Here is a 22,223-nt window from a genome sequence, read left to right as displayed (position 1 = left end):
CAACCTTTTACTCTCCTCTGACTAGCTGCTTCAGGCAAGGTTTTACGTCAAATCAACACTTTCAGGATTCATCTACTTTACACTACAGTTCATACTCGTCCACTTTAAAACCAGTCATTGATATTATCTACACAGTGGGAAAGTAGGATGAGCACTCAGCACCACTGTGGGCAGGTGCAGAATAAATGCCTGGGTTAAGTCTGAACATTAAATTTTAAAATGCAATGTTCAGATACTGAGACCTGGGTTTGGGAGCGCATAGACAAGAAGTTAGATGCTGAAGGCATATTTGAGTGTTTTATTACTATTACACGGAGTGTTTTGTTATATTACATTCTAACAGGTGTCTTGTAAGTATGGTGCTCTTTATCTTTGAATATTAATCCACTTTGAGCATTCACAGAAATAGATGATGACTATCTCGTGCCCGCCCCCTGTACCCCAATTCATTGGAACTCCTTCTGTGAGACAGCTATCAGGCTGCAATGAAGAGAGCAACAGAATGGTGAGTTAGTTCACCATTTTGTTCTGGATGGAATAAGAGCAAGCATCTGCAGGAGGGTGAATCTTCTGTTAGGGACAACAACAAAAAGTCAAAAGACAGGCGCATGTTGTTTCAGGTACATAATTTATTTTCATTTTAAAAAATCATACCCATGAAAAGCAAGATCAGACCTAGAAAGAGTGAATCAGCTGCAGACTCTAAAACCTAAAATTGTCTAGGACCATATAAACAGCTACAAGATTCAGACCTCGGTGAGGCCACTCAGTATTAGGTATCCCTGTTTCACAGACAGGCATTAAATAGTCAGTAGAAATTCCCCATGAAAACATGCTCTGAAGAAACATTAACCAAGATGCTCAGAAGCCAGCGGAATGGATTCCGACCTAGCCATTCCCAGTTCCTTATAACAACAATACAAAAGATCAAAAAACACTACTTGCTACTTACACAGTATGCAGTCAATAACCCGCCCCACCCTGAACAAAACCAGCAACCACCCAGCCCAGCACTCTTGGAGACCAAGAGCACGATCGACCGGGAATCTCTCTTTCTCAAGCCTTCTTGAAATGAATGGATGCCGCTCAAGAGCACTGCACATCTTCTCGTGCAGCTCCCATTCATTTCAATAGCGCCCAAGCAGGAGGATTCCATGGTCGACTGTGTTGCAATCCTTCATTCCATCAGGCACACTGATGCTGCAGTCAGTTCAGTGGGACTCTAAGCACATCTAACAAGGTTCAGGTCTGCCACCTAAATGCCTCCATACTTGCTGCAGATCCTCTTGGGTCAAAAAGTTAATTTCTTTTAAACCAACAGGGCTCACCCCCCTCCAAGTTACCAATGTAGGAGCAGAGATTAGTCCCACTTGCGCCTCTTGTTCCTGGGCCTGCCTCAAGTGCCATGGCTGACCTTGAGGAGTGTGAGGAAATGCTAGAGGTCTACCTTGGAAATCAATCTGTGCAGAATGTTGCCAAAGGTTTTCTGACGTCCACTAACATCGGACATCATATCTTACCTCCAGGTATTAGATGGCAGTTTCCAGCTCCAGAATGACTAATGCTAGGGGAGGAGCCAATAATCCGGAATGTATACCGTGTCTGCTTTAAGCTCATCATACCTGCAAGCTATACAAAGAGAGTGTGAAGGATCCCCTTAGGGAACAAACTAGGAGAAAATTTCCCAGGAGTTGTTCTATGGATATTCTTAATGGATATGTATGTACACTTAACCGAAATAAATGCAGTAGTATGCAGCACTCAATAAAACTCAGCATTGTTGATGAAACTTCCTATGACCAATCAGCTTTCCAGACTGATTCCCATGAGCTGCTTTCTACAATGCACCCATGCTTTGGAGGTGCAGAGGGGGACAAATGTAGAGATTGGGGCCAAGGCAGTCCCATATGCTGGCTACTTCTCAGGAGGCTCCACTTAGGTAGAGAGTCTTTAAGAACCAGCTGCAGCCCTGAGCAGTGAGCCATCCAAATCAACACCACATACTGTTTTCTCTTACATTTTGCACCAGGGTCACCAATGGAGCCAGCCAGAGGCAGAAAAACACACTAATGACTTGCCCGTGCTCCTACATGCTTCCCTTCCACGTTCTTCTCTGGGTCTCCAGCTGTCCTGTGACCACCCCCAATACTACACCGTCTTCAAACACACTTTAACATGTTAATAATCCATGTGCCAAACTCATGGTGAGCTCCATAAACGGCCTATGCAAAAAAGAGGAGTCCAAACGTTACCTCCTAGTCCAATGCAGAGCATATCAAGCCACATGCTTCTTAGCCACAGTCTAAAGCTGAGACTGTACTGGAGAAAGAAGAGAGATGGTCCCTTTGGCCTCACTGGCCTGGCAGCTGGAATACTGGCAGTAATTGACGGAACTCTGTCATGCAGGAAAGGGCCGGCTTTGACACCTCAAAATAGGTGCAGCTGGTGTGATTTCTCCATACAGATTCCTCCTCTTGAGTCTTCTACACAGTCTCTACTTTTAAATCGTAACTTACATCATTGGAATTTGGCGGATGGGTTACTGATGATTCTACAGACGCGGCCTCAGTATCTGTCCTGATGGTGTTCGGTTCAATCAATATGGCCTAGAAAACAGAAGAAATTTAAACTTGATTTCATTAGCTGGTATTATCACATTTCTTATCCCTATCCAACCAAAGCTATATTCCGATCAGCTAAAATATGTACCCCAGGGACAGATGAAACTATTAATTTCAATTTTCATCAGTTTCTCATTTTTTCCATTCTTAAATTCAGTTTCCCACATTTCTGCATCAGTTTGTAGACACTTTTTGTAGAATATATGCATTTGTAAGCATGCTTTCCCCTAATACATGCAGTTTTAGTGCTCACTTGGTTTGAGAACTGCATCACAAAATTTGGAGATGTGGATTTTGAAGGATATTATTTCAGAAAGTGGAAATTAAGGAGCTTTGCATTAGAACGTGAACCAATTCCCCCACTATCTGCCCAACCTAATTGGGTCATCTTCCTCACCCTAATGTCTGGCGTATGCATTTACCTATGCAGCTGATTGAAGTGCAGCTAAGACACTCTGGTCCCCAAACACAGATGCAATTGCAGTTCTGGTGAGAATTATACACTTACCTCATTGGAATCAGATCGGGTTGCCCGGCACCAAAAATATGCAGTGGCAGATGCGATGCAAAATTCCACAATGGTGAATGTCAGCAATACAATGGCAATCCTGTTGCCTGTCTTCTCCAAAAAGCAAACAAACACAATGTTACAAAGCTGATCACCAAACTGAACTTTATCCATTTATCTTCTACCATGAACCTGCCTAGATTTGTACCTTTCCCCCCTCTATTCTGTGTGAACGCAGGAAGAAGTTACGGTATTTGAAGCTGTCAACCAAATGTCAGTGAAGGCTTGTTTTTTTGCAGGTAATAAAATGTAAAGGAAGGAATTCAAGTCAGGGTATAAATCAGCTTTGATCTGGCTGTGGCATGGGTGTCTAGCTGCTAATAGGAAATGAGACTCTGGCTGTAATCCTCTGCATACTTGCCTAGGAGTAACTCTTATTGAACACAGTAGGACTTACTTCTGAGTAAACATGCATAGGATTATTATCAGGTTGCCTGTGTCCTTGGTCTGAATGATTTAGCTTGAGAAAACACCCACCGCTGTACTTTCATGCCAGCTCTTTAAAGCTTTTTGGCTCTGTGTGTGTGTGTGTGTGTGTGTGTGTGTGTGTGTGTGTAAGAGAGACAGACAGAGAGAGACAGAGAGATAATGTGAGACGGAAGGGGGATGGGGAGAGAGAGAGAAATGTTCCCTGCACAGTCTGGCTCCAGTCTCAGCTGGAGACTTTCAAGATTCATGACTAATAAATAGCACCACAATGTCAGTCACCTTAGGTTCCCTCTTAACCAGGACCTGGAATCAAGATCTGAAGCTGGTTAGCAAATGCTACTTAAGATCAGGGCCAGACCAAGACATTTTGCTGCCTGAGGTGAAGGACAAGATGGTGCCCTCCCACATCCCTCAAGCCCACTCACCTGTCAGTCGAATCTTACTTCAGCACTGGCAATGGGACAATGCTTTTCATCACACCTGTGACTAGCAAGCAGATTCAAGGGGTGAAGAGAAGGCTGTGTTGCACAAACATCTCAAGCAGCTCACCACCATTCCAAACCCATCAGTATCTGCTGCCTGAGGCAGCTGCCTCACTTTGACTAATGGCAGGGCCAGCTCAGATGGAATCCTGGTTGCTAGCATTTACCATAGTTCATTGCGCTGATGCACTACCTAACAGCGGTAAAGGCTAGCAGGGGGAAGGTGGCGGAATAAGAGTTATGTTAGAGAGAGCTGGGTGAGGGAACATGTGGGCAGCTTTTCCCATAGTGAATTTCACATTGTAATGCCAGCACATAAGTGGGGCAAGCATCACAACAATAATGAGGTTCCTGAGAGTATGGATGTGTGGACTGTGCAATGGTTGCTCTTTGAGACTATGCTACCCACATCTTGACCCTCACCTACCATTTGGGATCCTGACAGTCCCCATGCAACTGGCATGCTGACTCTGTATGCTTGACAAGATTTGGAGGCACCTTAAGCACATTGTAAATGCTAGTCCATTTATATTAAAATATGCATGTACTAACCGCTCTGACTCCCCTCTCCTCGTTAATCTCAAAAAGTTATGTTGTTGCTGAGGTAGGGAAACTTACCATAACCAGAGAATAGTGATGATTATCATCGTAATGAAATGGCCCATTTTTGCTCAGGTCTACTATAAAAGTCAATATTCCAAGTAATGCAAAGATGGCACTGATGATATTCATGGCTTGGGAGCCTTTTACCTGAAAGACATAAAACACTGAATGCAGGCTATTTGCGAGGAGGGATTCTGCTATTTAAAGTGGTAGCAAAGTGCAGGAGCTGCCATCCTCTTCTATAGTCTTTGCTTAGGAACTCCAGTCTCTCAATTCCAATGTCAAGTGAGTCTCATGATGTCAAGTGAGACTCATGATGTGAAGCACCCAGAGAGTGGATCTGGCAGCCACGGAAGCTGCTTAGGCTGAAAGACACAAATGGCAGCTTTGGAGGGAGCTGAAGGCGGCATGATAGAGACATCACTGCCTGTGGTGTACACTCTTTTTTGTCTCGCTGTGATCTCTGCTCAAATAGGTTTCCTCACCCTCCGTGCATCCCCGAAGAGAGACAATAGGGGTATATGAACGCCGTCAGCAGCAATGCCTCTGTTGTGTGCTATTGTCTGCCTCCAGCTCTGGATCACCCAAGAAGAATATATCAACTTTCCTCTGCTTGAAACTCTCACCCTCTCCGCAGCAGCTTCATCTGGGTTCCCGGAGATTCAAAACCTCACTACAAAGGCATTCTTCAAAGTTCTTCCCATAAGACTAAGAACAACTTCAGATGCAGCCCCATCAACCTCTCACTCAGATATAAGCTCAGCTGAATTCAGTGAGCGTGGGTCCTGCGGCATTGAATTTAAAGTGCAATCCTATGCATATTTACTTGGAGGTAAAGAGTGGGACTTACTCTTATATAAGTGGATATAGGACTGCAGCCCTAATCTAGTAGATCTAAGGGAACCAGCAGCCCTCCAGCTGTTACTGGACTCCAGTTCCCATCAGACCCAGCCAACATGGCCAGTGGTGATGGATAATTGGAGTTGTAGTCCAACAGCAGCTGGAGGGCCATTCCCAATTTTCCACTCCTCACCTAAAGCTTTGTATTTACAATAATTCACAGGGATGGACTGAAAAGGCCTTGGAAGGACATGCCAGAAAGCAGAACAGTGCTTCTTGCTCTTGTAGGAAACATGATATGGAGAAGCTGTAAGGAAGATGACTAAATACTGGGCCACAGGAGGGCAGATTATCCTCCACACCCTCCTCCTCCAAGTGGTACAAGCCTCTCACTCTGTCCAATTTGTGGCTAGTCCATATGGAATATATGGCAACTCAAAAAGGAGTGCAATAATGCCACAAGAAATAGCCCCATTCCTGCCCTGTCCCGCCATTTCATAAATATCTACCACAGTATCCTTTGCACATATTGCATAGCTCTTGCTAGCCCTACTCCCCATTATAAAACTAAGCTTCAGCAAGGCAGCTGCATCATCTACCCTCAGGCCCTCTGTATTGTACTGAGCCTTTCAATGCTGTGCAAAAACCCTATATATAAACCAGAGAATTCCCCTGCAATAGGACCACATATATTTCATGGAAGCCAGGTGTAGCAAACCTATGGCCCCCAATAGGCTTTTGGACTCTATATCCCATCAGCACCAGCCCACCTTGCTAATAGCCAGGCACAATGGGAGTTGTAGTTCAACAGTATCTGGAGGGCAACAAGTTCCACTTCCCTGATGCAATCTGACCAGGGCTGAAATCAGGCTTTGAATGGGACTTTCTTTAACCACAGAATCTACTTTCACTTCAGATTATTGTTACAAAGTCTCCACTATTTTTTCATTGCATTTATATTCCATCTTTCCTCCAGGAAGCTCAAGTAGCACATATGGTTCTCTCCCCCGCCCCTCCCACAACCTGTCCTCACAGCAACCCTATGAAGTAAGAGAGGCTGAGAAATAGTGATTGGCACAAATTCTCCTCCTGAGCTTCATGGCTGAGTAAGGATTTGAACCAGAGTCTCCTCAGTTCTAGTCCAATGCTCTTAACCGCTACACCACAACACACTGTTGCTCAGTTGATCCCAGAAACCTGCCAAACCTTAGCTGTTCATCTGAGGTGAGCAGAGTTAGACTACAGTTAAAAGAACGGCTGACTTCAACTCACTGCACACTCTGTAGGGCTCTTCTCAGCACCAATTGTGAGGCATCCGGAGACAATGAACTGTTTGGGAGGAAGGAAACAAGTGTGTAATTGATAGTCATGTTAAAGGCAGTTACCCTTCCCACAATCACTGGACCCACCTTAGAAGGCTGTGATAGAAGATTGGTACCATCCTTGCTGGCTTTTTATTTATTTTTAAGGATGGTTTGTTCAAGGGAGAAAATCTATTATAGCCTCTTAACCACATGTAGCAAGGCTGCCCCATCATCTGGCCAGGTCAGATTTCCCACATGTAAAATATATCTACTGTCTGGGACAGCTGATCTTCTTACAACTCACTTAACATCCCCTTCGTCTACTTCAATGTTCCATTCTGGGCCTCAAAACTAAGACTATTTCTGTACTCTTGGCAGGCACCTCATACCTCCAAAAGGAAGTTGGAGGCACAAGATGAATGAGACCTGACACCTCTGAGCCTAGGCAGAGCCACCCCCAGAATAATGGTTGATCAAGTGATAGCTCAAGTGACTGGGGTGATGCGGAGCCATGCTATGGATTCTCTGCTTCGGAGCCACAGAAAGAGTGTAGTGCATTTGATGCCGTTGATTTTAGAGCTGAGATGAAACGTTTGGTTTTGTGAGTGTCAATAATAAAAGAAAATAAAGTAAAATAAAAAGAAAGAGAAAGAGAAAAAAGAAGCCTCCTATTTTTGCAGTTTTCAACACATGTGAACATATCTGACATTGACTTTGGCCCTCTTCAAGTGGTTTATATTTGAGTTAGGTAAAGATAAAGGTATCCCTGCCCTTACGGGCCAGTCGTGTCCGACTCTAGGGCTGTGCACCCATCTCACTTAAGAGGCCAGGGGCCAGCGCTGTCCGGAGACACTTCTGGGTCACGTGGCCAGCATGACGAAGCTGCTCTGGTGAGCCAGCGCAGCACACGGAAACGCCGTTTACCTTCCCGCTAGAAAGCGGTCCCTATTTATCTACTTGCACTTAAGAGTGCTTTCGAACTGCTAGGTGGGCAGGAGCTGGGACCGAACGATGGGAGCTCACCCCGCTGCGGGGATTCGAACCGCCGACCATGCGATCGGCAAGCCCTAGGCGCTGAGGTTTTACCCACAGCGCCACCCGCGTCCCTATATTTGAGTCAAGTGACCACAAAAAGGGGGAGCTGTGGGTACAAGCATACTAGCCCACCTCTGTTGCCTAGCCTTCTGCAAGTCGAATGGTGGTGGTGGTAAACGTAGGAACTTTTTGAATCTGTTAGGATTCTATTTCACACACAGGAAGACTCCATGAGTACAGGAGGCCCCTCACTTTGTAGATTCAGATCACAACTCATGGAAGGTGATGCAAACAGCATCAGCGGTGTGGAATTAGTGCCCTATGCACACCATCGTGAGTTTAGCTAACTCACATATGGAATATTCGAAGAGGGCTATTGTCTCAATGCTGAACTTCTCTGAGCCATTTCCCTTTTCGTCCGTTGCCCTCACAGTCTTCTTTAGCCTCTTTCCCCCACACTGCTGCTTATTCCAATGGTGAACCATTTTATTTTGTCAATGGTTACACGAAGAAGGGGTGCGACTCTTATGCGATGATGTCAAGGAAGCTTGAAAACAAGAGAACCCATTGATCACCTCAGACAAAGTGGCAGCGGCTGAGGACTGTGAGGGCAGAAAGTATCAAAACAATCTGATTACTCAGTGAGACAAGTATCCTTAGCAGTCCTTTGTCTGGCTGTGTTAATTTCAAGGTGAATGTTTGTTGGAGCCCTAATCAGGGCCAGAGTGGGGAACAAATGCATCTTGGGGAAGTGGTTTTGCAGAAACAACTTAAGGGTGATTTCATACGTGAGGCTTAAATAATCTTTGAACCTCTCCATTGCTCAACCATGGCCAATTTTAATCAGGCTATGCCAGCACTTTCAGACTGCTCCTAGGGTGCCAATGCAGAGGCCGGGAATGCAGAAGCCTAGCATTTTAATTCTCCACAATGCCCCAGAGTAACATGGTATCAGGGCATGGCAGGCAATTTATCACGGGGGCTTGAAGCTGCCCATTGCCACCAGCAGGCAAGCCTGAAGCCAGGGGCACCCTGTAAGAGGAGGAGGGGCACCAGAAAGCCCTCTGCCAAGGGCCCCCTCAGATTTGGAGATGGCTCTGTTAGAAAGCAGAATCGAGGCTTTTACAGTGTAAGTGTGCATTCTGCGCACCTTAGGTTTCCCATTCGCATCCCATTGCAATTTAAAGCAAGGATCACTTTAAGCCTCACACACAAAAAAGTAAAAGACAACACAGAAGGACACCAATAAATAGCAAAGGAATATTGAACTATAGAATGAGACCACCCAAGGCAAGTAAGTTGATTGAAGTGGATGGAGAATGGAAGATGTGTGTGAACAGACTGCAACGTGAAAAACGAGATGTTGATGAAACTTCTCAGAAAAGACAGTCACAGGTTAACAGTAGGAGTGAACGTTGGCAGCGCACCCCACCCTAACCTCACCCATTGCTAGGCAGCCATTTCCCCACGCACTTGCCCTAAAGTAAGGTCAGGGTGCACCCACTATTTTCTGTATGATCTGCTATAGAATAACTTGCAGAAGCGGCATTTTCAGATCAGATTTCATGAACTGTATTTGTTTAGCACTCCACACTTTTTTCTTTTTTTCTTTTTTAAAAGTGTAAACATGTGGGTTTCAATACAGAAGCAAAGACTTATCATCTGGCCAGAATTCTCATGCAATTTCTTCCCTTTCCATAGCCCTCGGCCCACCCCTACCCTGATCCTAGTTGCTGGTGTATTTTTAGTTTCCTAGTACAGTGGTTACATACTTAATTCTTCTTACTTCTGGTTACATACTTCTGGTTACATACTTAATTTGTTCTGGAGGTCTGTTCTTAACCTGAAGCACCACTTTAGCTAATGGGGCCTGCCATGCTGCCGCCGCACGATTTCTGTTCTCATCCTGAAGCAAAGTTCTTAACCCGAGGTAATATTTCTGGGTTAGCGGACTCTGTAAGCTGAAGCGTATGTAACCCGAGGTACCACTGTACTGCAAAGTTTGTGTCCACTGCATCCATGCAACTTCCGCCAGAGACACCTTAGCAACCCATCCGCTCCTCAAACTGGTTCCTTCCCAATTCTTCCTTGACATTGCAGGAGTGCAATCTTGTGCAGTCTGCCATTAATAAAGAACAACAGCTTAGGCTCACAAATCCAGGAGGAGGAGGAGGCACATGTGTACAGGAGTATAGGGAGGGAGGGAGAAATTTGATTCAGTATGCATTTAAAGCTAAACGTATCAAATTCATACGCTATCCTTCAAAATTCACACATCAGAATTTTACAATACAGTTCTCCACCCCAAAAATGCTTCCAAGAACACATACATTAGGGATAAGAATGGAGGTATTCTTGAAAAAGAACATACAAAAATGCATTACATTGGAGTGGGGGGAATTGCTTGACAAAAATGTGTACATTATTCAAAACTGCATATAAAAATGTGTTTAATGGGAGAAATTGGCACTAAAACACTGGTGAATTTTCAAGAGGATTTTTAAAATTATTACTGCAAAAAGCAGACAACTGAGTTCAAAATGAGAAAAATGAGAAACTGAGAGAACCAAAATTGTCAGATCCTTCCATCCCTATATGGGAAATTTGTATTGAAGCAATACAAGATAAAAATGAACCAGAGATGAACGGGGGGGGGGGGGAGAGAAAGAGAGATAAAATGCTGCTGTGGCCACACCCCTGGAAATAAAAAGGAGTTGCTTTTTGACTGGGATAGTAAGAGCTTAACTAAACATTACAGGGAATGCATTGTGGCAGACCAATATCTGCCCCCTTCATCTCCTTGATGATGTCACTGTGATTAGTATTTCCCCACTCCAGTTAACTGGCAGCTACAGAGGATGGGGAAATAAATGCTTGACAGCATGATGTCATTTCACATGTTTATCTGACATGTTTATTTGACATTACTGGTGACATGCATATGGCAGGGCAGGGCGAGTCATGTACGCTGGCAGCAGCTATGTGCCCTAATAACATCTGATTAGGCCTTGAAAGTGGTAAATATATCAGAAGAGCAAAATTCTCTCTATATTTGAATACTGAATATTCAAAATATTGATTGAATTTCCCCAAATGATTTGAAGCATAGAATTTACACATGTTGAGGAAATAGCAGGAGAGTCCACAAAGATCTCAAAATGCATTTGCTATCCCTGATCCTAAACTTTTTTTCTTCTTCCATGAATTAAGTCCAATGGGACTTCTTAACAAGTATGCTTAAGGCTGCACAATAAGCAAATGGTTAAGTAAGAATTCTCGCTGTCATTCCTCTTCCATTAGAGGGTGGCAAGCTGGTAGAGAGGAGGAAGATCCACAAAGAGGCAGGGCCACATGGCGGCACTTTTCTGGGGCGGTTGCACGGTGACATCGTAACAACCACCACAGAGAAGCCATACTGCATATCAGCTTGTACAGATGGTAACCCAATGTGGATCCTGATTAAAGTATGTGCTTGCTGTCTGCATGCAGGTTAAAACTGGCACTGGGTAATCCTATGCTGTCCTTCTTCAAAGCTCCTTCTCTCATGCAGCAAGAGGAGGTGTTGGAAAGCCACAGAGAACTCTTGTCTTTTAAAACACCTATTATGATGTTTAAGTGGGAATAGACAGGGCCAGAAGGCAGGCTTGAATCAGTGCTCGGAAGGAATGAACTAATTCAGAATAACTAATTCACTGAATTTTAAAAAATCTCTGAATTACATCTGAAAGAAGCTGTTAAAATTTCTGGGTGAACACGAATTAAGTTCCTTTTGCTGTGGAACTCTGGGCAATTTCTAATTCAATGAAATTTCAATTCTTATAGGGTTTCATCACCCCTAACTCTGTTCGTTTGTGGCCAATGCATTGACCATTTTCACCTATTTGAAAAGTGATGCTCCTATTTAAGCTTAAAGAACACAGTTGTTGGGGGTAATAAGTAAAGCAGTTGTTGACATTACACAGTGCGTGCTTTCTTAGACTTTTTGAGTATGTTTTACATTTTAGCAGAGCAGCTTGTAAAACTCTGAAGGCTGGGGGGAAATGCCAAGGATGACGTGAACAAAATATGAATTAAAGGGTCATAGAATCATAGCACCATGGAGTTGCAAGGGACCTCAAGGGTCATCTATTCCAACCCCCTGAAATGCAGGAATCTCAACTTGAACTGTACTTGATTCTTTTTGGGAGGGGTGCAATGCAACTAATTCCTTTTTAAAATGAACTTTCCAAGGACTGGCTAGGATTCACGTTATTCACAGAGCACTACTGAAAACACCTTTCTGAGGGGCCGGTTCTACTATCAGGTAGGTTGGAGTCATTGCCTCAGGCAGTAGAACCCCTGAGCCCCTCAGCCTTTGTTCACTGTTGGTGATCAGAGCTAAATTTGCCGCAGGCCTGTCAATATATCTCCTGAACTAGCCTGCTGCCCTCAGGTGCACTGCAGGATGCTATCGCATCGACAGCATTGAAGTAAGGTTCAACTGCCAATCTAGTCAGCATCAGTACATAGAATGGGTAGAGACACCATCTTATGTTCTGTCTCAGACAGGGAAAAATTTGGGGCTGGCCCTGCCTTCCCCAGCATCAACGTCTGCATACCCGTGAAGTGTTTTTTTGTTTATTTTTAAGCCGAAGGGTCTTTCAATCTAACTGCTCATGTTCTGCCATGTCACTCTGAAGATGGCAGCTCTGCCCAGTTAGTGAACTGCACCCTTCAACCCAACAAGATCATGTGAACAGAGAATCCAGTAAGATCCCATCTGGACAGTTTTGGCACTAGGTGGCACTGGATTTAGTTGTGGCTGGGTGAAGTCTTCAGTTGCTGCTCTGGTCTTGGAGAGAGACAGGAAAGCTCTTGTCTAGCTCACTGGACTCTGTCTCCTCTAAGCCAGTGATTCGTAAACAGCCTCCTCACTTGCCTGCTCCATCCCTCCTGGCAATAGCCTTTTAGTTGGACCCAGTGCCAGCATTAGCAACTGCTTGCTTGCTGAGTAAAGGTGGCCAGGAGTCAGAGAAGGAGGTGCGGGGAGAAGTTCTCCCTCCACCAAGGTGAAAGAGTCAGAGGAGGTGTTGAAGAAAATTTAAAAGGGATATACAAGGCAATCCTTGTTATATAAACAGGGAATAAAAAGGGAATGCATAGGAGAGAGAAACTGTTCTGGGAATGAGAAGTGGCTGTAAAAGGACCAGGGAAAATGGGTGACAGAACCTGGAAATTGAGGGATATGGTACTAGTGTGAAAGGAGAATGGGAGAAGAAATTACAGGAGATTTTTTTTTAAAAAAAAACCAGCAACACATTGAGAGGTATGTGGGGATGGGGAAAGAAAAATATAAAAGAAAAAGCCTTTTTAATGGATCAAAGAGGCTGTCACAAATAGCTCCAGAGCAAAGGTCTGTACTTGAGGAAAGCTTAGGTACGGAACCCTTGCCATTAGGAAAATGCTGGAGCAAAGAATTTAGGAATGTCCAAAGATGGATTAGATATTAGTAGGAAATGATGTCAGTAATTGCCAGCTGATTATGGCAAACTCTTCCTCCATTTGCCACCATTTTGTGACTGTTGGGGCTCAGTAAGCCCTGAGCCCTGAGAGCAGAAAAGGTGAGAACCTCTTGCTGTAGGCTTTCCATGGTTCTGGGCAGGCTCCTTAATGCTAGCTGGAAGGCCTGCACAGGTCTAATGAACTTTTAGCCTGTCAATGGACTTTTTAAAAATACTTCCATTATCCAGAGACAAAGATTGCTTTTTTATGCCTCCCAAGTCTTAGAGTCACTCCTTCAAAAAGAATGAATTCACTATCTAATACTGAAGTTATTTTGGTTGCCTCAGGAGATGGAAAATGGGTGGCAAATGTACAGACATTCACTGGGATTTTTTATGATATCACAATTCCAACCATACCACAACAACCAAATCACTTTGGTTTGGTTTTTCAAGGTTTATGTATGTGAAATACTTGCTAATCTTTTACAAAGCTTTGGAGGTGACATTTTGTCATAAGATAACCAGATGCTTGATTCTGCCATAGACAAAAAGAGATTTTTTAATATAAAAAAACCTTAGGGTTGAAGGCACATTTTATCCTTTCTGTAAAAAAAAGAACTAGTTCTGAGACTTGGAAACATTTTATATGACTGTGTGTTTTCACTTTATTTCAGTTACTGAAAATCTGAAATTACTGCTGTTTTTTCAGCATGAACTGCAACAACTAAGTTTAATAGGCTATACCGTTCTGCAGTCTTACATTCCCAAAGCCTTTTTACATGTTCCATGTTGTTGGAAGAGAGGACTATGAGTTGATGTTGTCGTCACTTAGTGTGGACAGGCACTACATTATCAAAGATAATGTAGCCACCCTTTTCTACAACAATCAGGGCTGTTAAATGGTAATTTAGACTGCTGCAGTGGAAATTATACCTGCCTATTACCTGGTGACTGATTCTATGCTCCAGGCCCCAACCCCTGGAATCTCGCACCACTTGGAGATTGAGGTGGCATGTAACAATATACCCTCAGATAAGGCCAAACCCCAAATAAGACCAGTGTGGCTCTCAGACCTGAACCCCTGAACCTATTTACAGAAGGTGCTTGTAATTTCCAATCTTTCAGACTGGGACATAAGGAACGAGGGCAGGGTGTCCCTCTCTCTAAGGCTGCCACCCACAGTAGCTTATACTGTATAACATTTGATAGAACTGCTGCATATCTTCTTTTGAGTAGTTCAATGTTCATAATTTCAAATTAACCTCTGGTTAAGAACTTAATTTGTTCTGGAGGTCCATTCTTAACCTGAAACTGTTCTTAATCCGAGGTACCACTTTAGCTAATGGGGCCTCCCACTGCCGCTGCTGCGCGATTTCTGTTCTCATCCTGAGGTAAAGTTCTTAACCTGAGGTACTACTTCTGGGTTAGCAGAGTCTGTAACCTGAAACATCTGTAACCCAAAGCGTTTGTAACCTGAGGTACCACTGTATGACTCAGGAAAACTACACATGTTATACAACAGTGTGTAAAGAAGCCCTACTCAGTGTTTGTTTGTTTTAATGAAAAGTTGCCTCAGGAGACTGTGATTTTGAGGGGAGTAGCAAAGGTGGTGTTATGCTTCACTCTTCCCTTCCTGGCTAATTTTCTGTTGCAACATTGCTCCTTCCGAAGCTGCTTTCTCCCTATTCCCCCAGGGAAGAAAAATCCCATTTTGATGTCTGGAAACAAGGGTAGGGCATCCTGTTTTGCTGTTTGAGAAGAAATGGGGAATGCCACCCTGCCTGCGCCCAAGCATCTCTTACCTAGGTTGTGCAGTGGCAGTGTGAAGCAGCAGCGGCAACAGTAGGTTCCAGCAAGATCTCTCAAGATCTTGCCAAAATCTCGCAAGATCTTGCTGGAAATCAGCTCTGAGTCCAGCACCACTTCTTCACCTGTAGTGGAGGCAGCAGGGCAGGTGCAGAAGGCACTACCTTGAACCCTTCCACCACCTGATGCAGCTTCTTCTCTTTGCCTAATGGTAGCCTTGCTGGAAACCTGTGAGGGCAGGTGATTTTGTACATAGACACCCTGCTTAGCATCCGTTTCTCCCCTGCCACTTCCCAACTTGAAATTTAAGCCTTCCAAGAGTGCTTTTCATTTCATTTTAGTCAGAAATTAATTAAACCCATGTTCATATAGCGGCTAGTTTGCACCTGAGGGTTCATGCATTTCTGTGTAATTCTGCATGGAGACCCAAAGAGGACATCTTTGGGTGACAAGATGTAAAACAGACTTTTCAGCAGAAAGGGCACTGTGTCTTTGGAGTTTTTGACAAGTTTGTTTAAGTTTTGCACAGATTTTGTGTGAAGGGGGGGAACCACACACATTCTAGACAGTGTCAGATTTCTCTAATATGAAATTTCCTAGAAGTAAAATACTAAATTTATCCCCAGGAATTTAGTCCAAGGATTTCAGCACAACCCATACAATCATTTATGTCTTTGCTCCCTAGAATGAGAAAGAGAGCATTTGAAATTGTTTGATTTTCATTTTTGATTTTTAAAATGTAAATTGGCATCTCCTTAAAATGAAAATGTTTTCATTTTTAGTTGCACTATGCTAACAATACATTATAATGAAAAGAAAAGAATTCTGAACACTTCAAAACAAAACTGAAGAGGGAGGGAGGAAGGGAGGCAAGGAAGTCCAAATTTATAACATATCTTTTGAACATAAAGGACATTTTTAGGTAAAACACTTAATGAGTTTCAAAATGGATTACACACTTTTGAAAGATGAAAAACATCACCTCTGTTGTCATTATAAACCAAGAGAGTATCTGATGGCTTCACTCCGCAGCATTGCCTGAAATCTCCATTAGGGCTGTAATCCTACACCCACTTACCTGGGAGTAAGCTCCACTGAACTCAATGGAATTTACTTCCGAGTAGACAAGACTAGGCTTGCGCTGCAAATCACTCTAGTCCGGGAGTTTTCTGATGGCTCTGCAAACTTTTCCTTCAACAGCGGATGCCCCTTCCAGGATGCTACTATCTCTTTCTCACACTGGGCATGCCAACTCTCTTTCCACTCTTTCCTTCCTCGCTCTTCCACCTCACTCCCCATCTTCCCAGGGGGGCTTGTCCAGTCCCATGTGCGATGATACTCACGGATGCTCCTCCCAAGAAGGGGATCTCTCCAGACACAAAGTATGAGGTATATACACTGGTCAAGGTGCTGAGAATGATCCCAAAGCTAATGTGTATGAAGCCAGTCATGATCTGGATGGTCTGTGGGAACAATCAGGGGAATAATACTCGGCACTTGATGGACTAAATTAACATTCACACACACACACCCCTTAATGATTACACCAACTTCGAAAGACTGACGCCAGAGAATCTTCTGGGTTGATCTTTTTAATGGTAAGATCACTATTCCTTACGTTCTAGGGCATCTTTCTGCTGAGAAAGTGCTTCACAATTTTCATCTATTTCACTTGACTTTGTGTATCAGGAGATCTTTATGTTCTAAGCACTGTTGCCGACTGTTCACCAGTATAGTTAATGTCATCTGGTAACTAAATGGAAGCTGACATTTACAAAATCTGCTCTAATTAACACTTCCGTATTGTTCAGATGTTGGCAGAGGAGGAGGACATCCCACTAAAATCTACTCCAAGCCAGGCTGAGCTGATCCAGGTGCACCTATGAGCAAGTAAGAGAAAGTGAGATTTGGAGGAGGGGGTTCATGGCCAACGCAAATCCTGTTGGATGATTGTTTGGATTGTTCCTAGGACTCCCAGCAGGCAATGAATCCTGGTCTTTTGGTTAACTCAGAATCAGCCAGATTATGGGAGATAACAGAGGATGTATGCAGAATGTATTCAAATAAGCTGGATTCAGGTCACCAGCCATTTATGATAGGGCCACATCTATCTATCTATCTATCTGCAAACATCCTGGTTTTACCACCTGCCTGGCACAGCAAAAATGGGAGGTGGCTGAAATTTATGACTGATAGGCTGTGGTTAGCTGGGTCATAAATTACACAAGGCTATTCTAAATGAGGCATTGGAGAATATCAACTGAAATGTGTTCATTTGCCCTGGCCTGTACACAGGGGACCATCTGGTTTGCCACTGCTCTGGATTTTGTGAGGCATGTGTAAAAGGACTCTGTTAAATCCAGTTTTCAACTCAAATGGCTGTTGGTTGTACAAATATTAACAGTTTGGGTAAGAATAAACTGCCACCATGTTACAGCCAAAGAAACCGCAGCAATATTGTAATATAAGCCTCTTGCGTTTTGGTCAGCTGGATAGACACTGATCAGGGCTCATAATACGTGGAAGATGCTTCAATTTGGAGCCTGTTTAAAGGCAGAGGAAGCAAAAATGATTCTTAAGGACCACCAAGCTTGTGCCTGCCTGCCTTCTGGGATCTAGTCTGTTTTAGGGCCATTCTTCTGTCCTGGCATTGGCTGACAAGCAGCTGAAGAAAGAGGGCCAGGGAAACTTAAGACAGCTGCAAGGAGGAAAAGAAGATAGCAGCCGTCAGAAGGTAACTGACAACATTACATGTCGGGGCTGAGTTAGTCAAAGTGGTTCCCTTTAGATGTCGATGGATTACAACTGCCGTCAGCCCTAGCCAGCTGTGACCAATGATCAGGGGTGATAGGAATCGTAGTCCACAATATATGGAGGGAACCACTTTGGCTACCTTTGGAAAAGGTGCACATGAGAATAGTGTTTGTAGGGGTGGAGAGACAATATTTCATCTGCTAGGTATCCTCACAATAACAAGTAAGAAACAACAACACTGTGAGCATAAGCAAAGGCGCCACTAGGTGACAAGTCTGACACCTTCAGAGTCGCTAAATCACTTTTTCAAAGTTAATGGACACTGTTGAACTATACTGATTCATCTGGTGAAAATGGCAGGTGTCTGTGAAATTACAGGCCAGGCCACATCTTCACTGCTGGTGAATCAGGTCCCACTTGGTGGAGCATCAGTTTCACTGGCTCAAAACCAAGTAGAATTTGCCATCCACAGGAGATTACCACTTGCATCTACTCCACACACAGTAGAATTGACTGGGACAACCCCTGACCAAGGTTTCTGAATTTGCTTTACAAATAACCTGATATTTACTAGCCCCCGTTCTTCCTTTTTTAATGTCTGTCTGTCTGTCAGCTGGGGGGGGGAATTGTGTGCCTCTCATTTTTATCTGAACATAATCTTCATCTCAGTGCATTTGTGCTTCCATGCAATTGTGCAGATTGTGCGGCTCGGTAAGAGAGAACAAGGCACACCGTATGAATTGCATTTGTGCCAACAGATGGGCAGGAAGACTAGGGCTGCAATCGCATGCCCACTTTCCTGGGAATAAGCCCCATTGAATGCAGAGGGACTTACTTCTTAGTAGGCATGTGTAGGATTGCACTGAAAATGTAGTTCTTTTCAGTATGGTGCAGCCTAGCACAGCAGTGTGCTGACATCAGTTCCTCTGACAAGAGGCTATTTTTGTGGTGACCCAAAGCACTCTTCTAGCATATCTGTTGCCTCACAAGCCCACACGCTCTGGTTGGGAGCTGGGCTGTGTTCATAAAGGGAGTCGGTGTTGCTGGTCTGGGAAATCCCAGCACAGCGGCATACCTATTTTTAGAAGGTAGGGAAAAGTCTGTTTCCATGCTTTCATAATTCGCTGTAGCACTAATGCATCGAATCAGCCATGAGATTTCCCTTTGTAAATGTGCTGAACTCTCATTTATTCTGAACCTGTGCAGGACCAGTACACGTGAGTGTGTAGTAGACACAGCAGTTACTTTCTATGCAGATTCCAACGGATATGGCCGTGTGCTTAAGCTATTGTCTTAAAGGCAGCCCCATGCATTTTGTCTTCTTACAACTGCAGAATAAGAAACCTTTTCACAGGCATAAAGAGAGTGGCATGGAATCTGGGCTTTATAAAGTCATCGTACTGAGCAGGGCCACTCAGTAATGTGGCCCTAAAGCCTTCTCTTTCCCCAAAGCGTTGCCCTATGTCTTGCTATCTTCCATCAGTCTGTAAAGAGGCAGGAAAGGAAAGAGGGGAGAAGGCTGTTGGGGGGCGGGTCTACTGCTGCTCCTTATTATCTGCAAACCATTGCAAGAGTGTTCTGACTCTGCTCTTAACATTCAGAACAAGGCAAGGCTGAAAAACTCACTCTGCCTCTAGGATCAGTGCCAAGGCTTGTTTTGAGTCACCACTCACCAAGACTCAGCCATGGAACCCATTTTAAAAGCTAGTTCTGAGCTCTGGCAGGAGTATGTGGATTAATAGTGAGGAGAAGGCCTCTGGGCATGTGCAAAGTATTCACACCTACACACACACACCATATCTGGAATTAGTGTTCAGGGCCCCAGGTCAGGTTTGTAAACGGTCCAGTTTCCCCCATCAGACTGATGCAAGGATAGACACCTGTGCCCCCACTTCCCCGATGTTGATGGACTCCAGCTGCCAATGGTCAGGGATGAAAGGAGCTGTTGTCTAGCAAGATCTGTAGGACCACAGGTTCCCCACCCATGGTCGATCTAGTCCAGTATTCTGTTTCCAATTGCAATCAGCCCATTGTGTCTCGAAAACTCAGAAGCAGGGCATAAAAGCAACGGCCCTCCCTTGTCTGTCCCCAACACCAGGCATTACGGGGTATACTGCCTTTGAACATGAAGGCTCCATTTAGTTGTTGTAGCTAACAGTGATGGACACAGCAATTCTCTCTCGCAAATAGTGGTGCTAGGATTTGATCCTGTTCCACTGCCTATTTCTGCCTTTTGTGCTGTGTTGCTAGAGCGATGCTGCTCACTTCCTTCATGTACTGAGGCACGAATGCTCATCTGTTCCCTCGCCTAAAATTGATGCTGAAGTCTGCAACCCCGTAGCACACACCAGGGCACCGGGCATTTTAGAGGTAGCGACCAGCAGGATCTTTTCCCACTCTCCTTTCTGGCTGCAGATTACTGCTCCTTGGGGATATTTAGCATATGAATACACACACATACACAAAACCACGTCCTGAGAACGAGCTTCTCTCAAAAAGCTATTCCCTTTCATCTGAGAGACATAATAAATTCCCAGGTTAGTTTTAGGGACCATAATGATTAGCCGTCCTGATGTTTCTCCACCATCCCCCGTCCTGCTTCTCTCTCTTTCTCTCACACATGCTTAATTCAGAAACAGGAGTGATCTAGAATACCACTGCCCCCTAAGTTAGGAGATCGGCTGCCATTTCAGGGGAATCCACCCCAGTCCTCTCCCCCCTCCTCCTCCTCCTCCCCCAATATCCCAGCTCACCTCCCTCCCCAAAGTGCCTCCCCCACCGTTCTGTCACTCACCCCCAGCACTCGATTCTTCCCTTTGGGGATGGTTTCCACTGTGTACATCACAGTCCTTCTCCCCAGCCGGAAGGTCCCCATTCCCTGCATGGGAACTAGCTGGCGCGTTTGCTCCCAAGCCTACTCGGTCCCTAGCAACTGAACACTCAGCTGCATCAGCCCCACGCAGGCTGAGCATGGATGGCAGCTCGCTTGGCCCGGTTGCGCTCAGCTCCAGCACTCTCTCTTCGAGGGAAAGGAGAAAGAGTGGTCTTATTGGCTTCTGTCAGTGGTGATGTCACACACAGTCGGATATGCTGCAGAAAAGACAGAACGGGGTGGTGGTGGGGGGATTCGTTCCCTCTTCCTGATGCTGCTGCTGCTGCTCATAGGTAAATCCTGCTTCTGCCAGAACTGCTTCCTCAGCAAGCACAAAGGCAAAACCAGGGGTGGGTGGGTGGGTGTTTTGCATGATACTACCAAATTCCAGGGGAAATACATGCTTAGTCTGGAGAGGCGACACTGATGAAAATCCCTGTGACAGGAGTTTGCTGCAAACAGAGATGGAAAACTGGGAACATGAGGTACCAAGGAATTGGTCAGAAGACTCTCCTGCACCAAAGGAAAAGATTCTTGGATCTTCTCCATGGCAATGCAAAATCTACCTTGAAATATCGCTTTTGTTTTATTCATTTGCCACATTACATTTATATAATGCTTTTTCTCCCAGAAACTTAAGGCAATGCACATTGTCTTCCTCACCCCAGTTTTATCCTCACAAAACTCTTGTGTGGTCGGTTAAGCTGTGAGGTGGCGACTGGTCCAAATTCATCCAGTGAGCTTCATGGCTGTTGAGGGTTGTGAACCTAGATCTCTGTAATCCTTGCCTTGCGACACTAGACCGCCCTGGTGCATCTCATCTAAATATGAGATAGATGGCACAATCTTATAAATGCCTACCCAAAAGTAAGTCCTGCTGATTTCAGTGGGACTTGGTTCCAAGTAAGTGTGCTTAGGATTACAGCCTGAGTTGTCTCTTTCAAAGTCATTGTAGCTTCCGACTCGGTCCTGCCACAAAGACAAGTTTGTGTCTTTGTTTGTGTTGCCAAAACAGATCTGCAGAGCATCTCATTTCTGCTTGTGGCATCCTGTAGCCTGGATTCCATTTGCTGAGGTTGTGTGGATCTAATCAGCCTTTGGGTGCTGCAGGGAGTTCCAAGAATTATATTTCATTCTAAAGCCAACCAGGGATCCCCCTTTCCCCCTTGCAATGTGCCAGAGGTATTAACTTGTGGTAAGCAGATACAACCCCTCCACCTGATTAGGACAGGTTAAGGCATTAATTTGGAAATAATCAAGTGAACATTCAAAGTTAATCAATTTTAATTTCAGATTGTTTATTTCCAAACTAAAGCCCTGCTGTACTACCAGTGGTCCTGCCGGAGCTTGATGAGGCCTAGCAGCAGCTCCTCCACCAAACTAGGGTGCAAGCCCTTCCTACTACCGCCATTCCCATAATCTTTCA

General features: G+C 44.5%; 1 protein-coding gene across 3 annotated transcripts; it reads right to left on the bottom strand.

Moving 5' to 3' along the window:
- Positions 1 to 609: 609 nt before the first annotated feature.
- On the bottom strand, positions 610 to 21,103 carry LOC310666136 (membrane-spanning 4-domains subfamily A member 15-like). 3 transcript variants are annotated; one of them, XM_083416770.1, is made up of 6 exons: positions 20,720 to 21,098; positions 16,515 to 16,634; positions 6,816 to 6,872; positions 4,719 to 4,850; positions 3,130 to 3,243; positions 610 to 2,606 (listed from the first exon to the last, which is right to left on the bottom strand). In XM_083416770.1, the coding sequence occupies exons 1-6, from the start codon at positions 20,807 to 20,809 to the stop codon at positions 2,484 to 2,486; spliced, it is 636 nt and encodes a 211-aa protein (XP_083272896.1). In that variant the 5' UTR covers positions 20,810 to 21,098; the 3' UTR covers positions 610 to 2,483. The 3 variants fall into 3 exon arrangements, with proteins under 3 accessions (XP_083272896.1, XP_083272897.1, XP_083272898.1); XM_083416771.1 differs by having other exon boundaries at positions 3,130 to 3,240; positions 20,720 to 21,096; XM_083416772.1 differs by lacking the exon at positions 16,515 to 16,634 and having other exon boundaries at positions 20,720 to 21,103.
- Between the last annotated feature and the right edge of the window lie 1,120 nt (positions 21,104 to 22,223).

This window comes from Podarcis tiliguerta, assembly GCF_965153285.1.
Source record: "Podarcis tiliguerta genome assembly, chromosome: 1".
In the NCBI taxonomy this organism is placed as follows: domain Eukaryota; kingdom Metazoa; phylum Chordata; class Lepidosauria; order Squamata; family Lacertidae; genus Podarcis; species Podarcis tiliguerta.
Note: the sequence above shows the minus strand (reverse complement) of the source record. Positions and strands in the feature narration are given on the sequence as shown.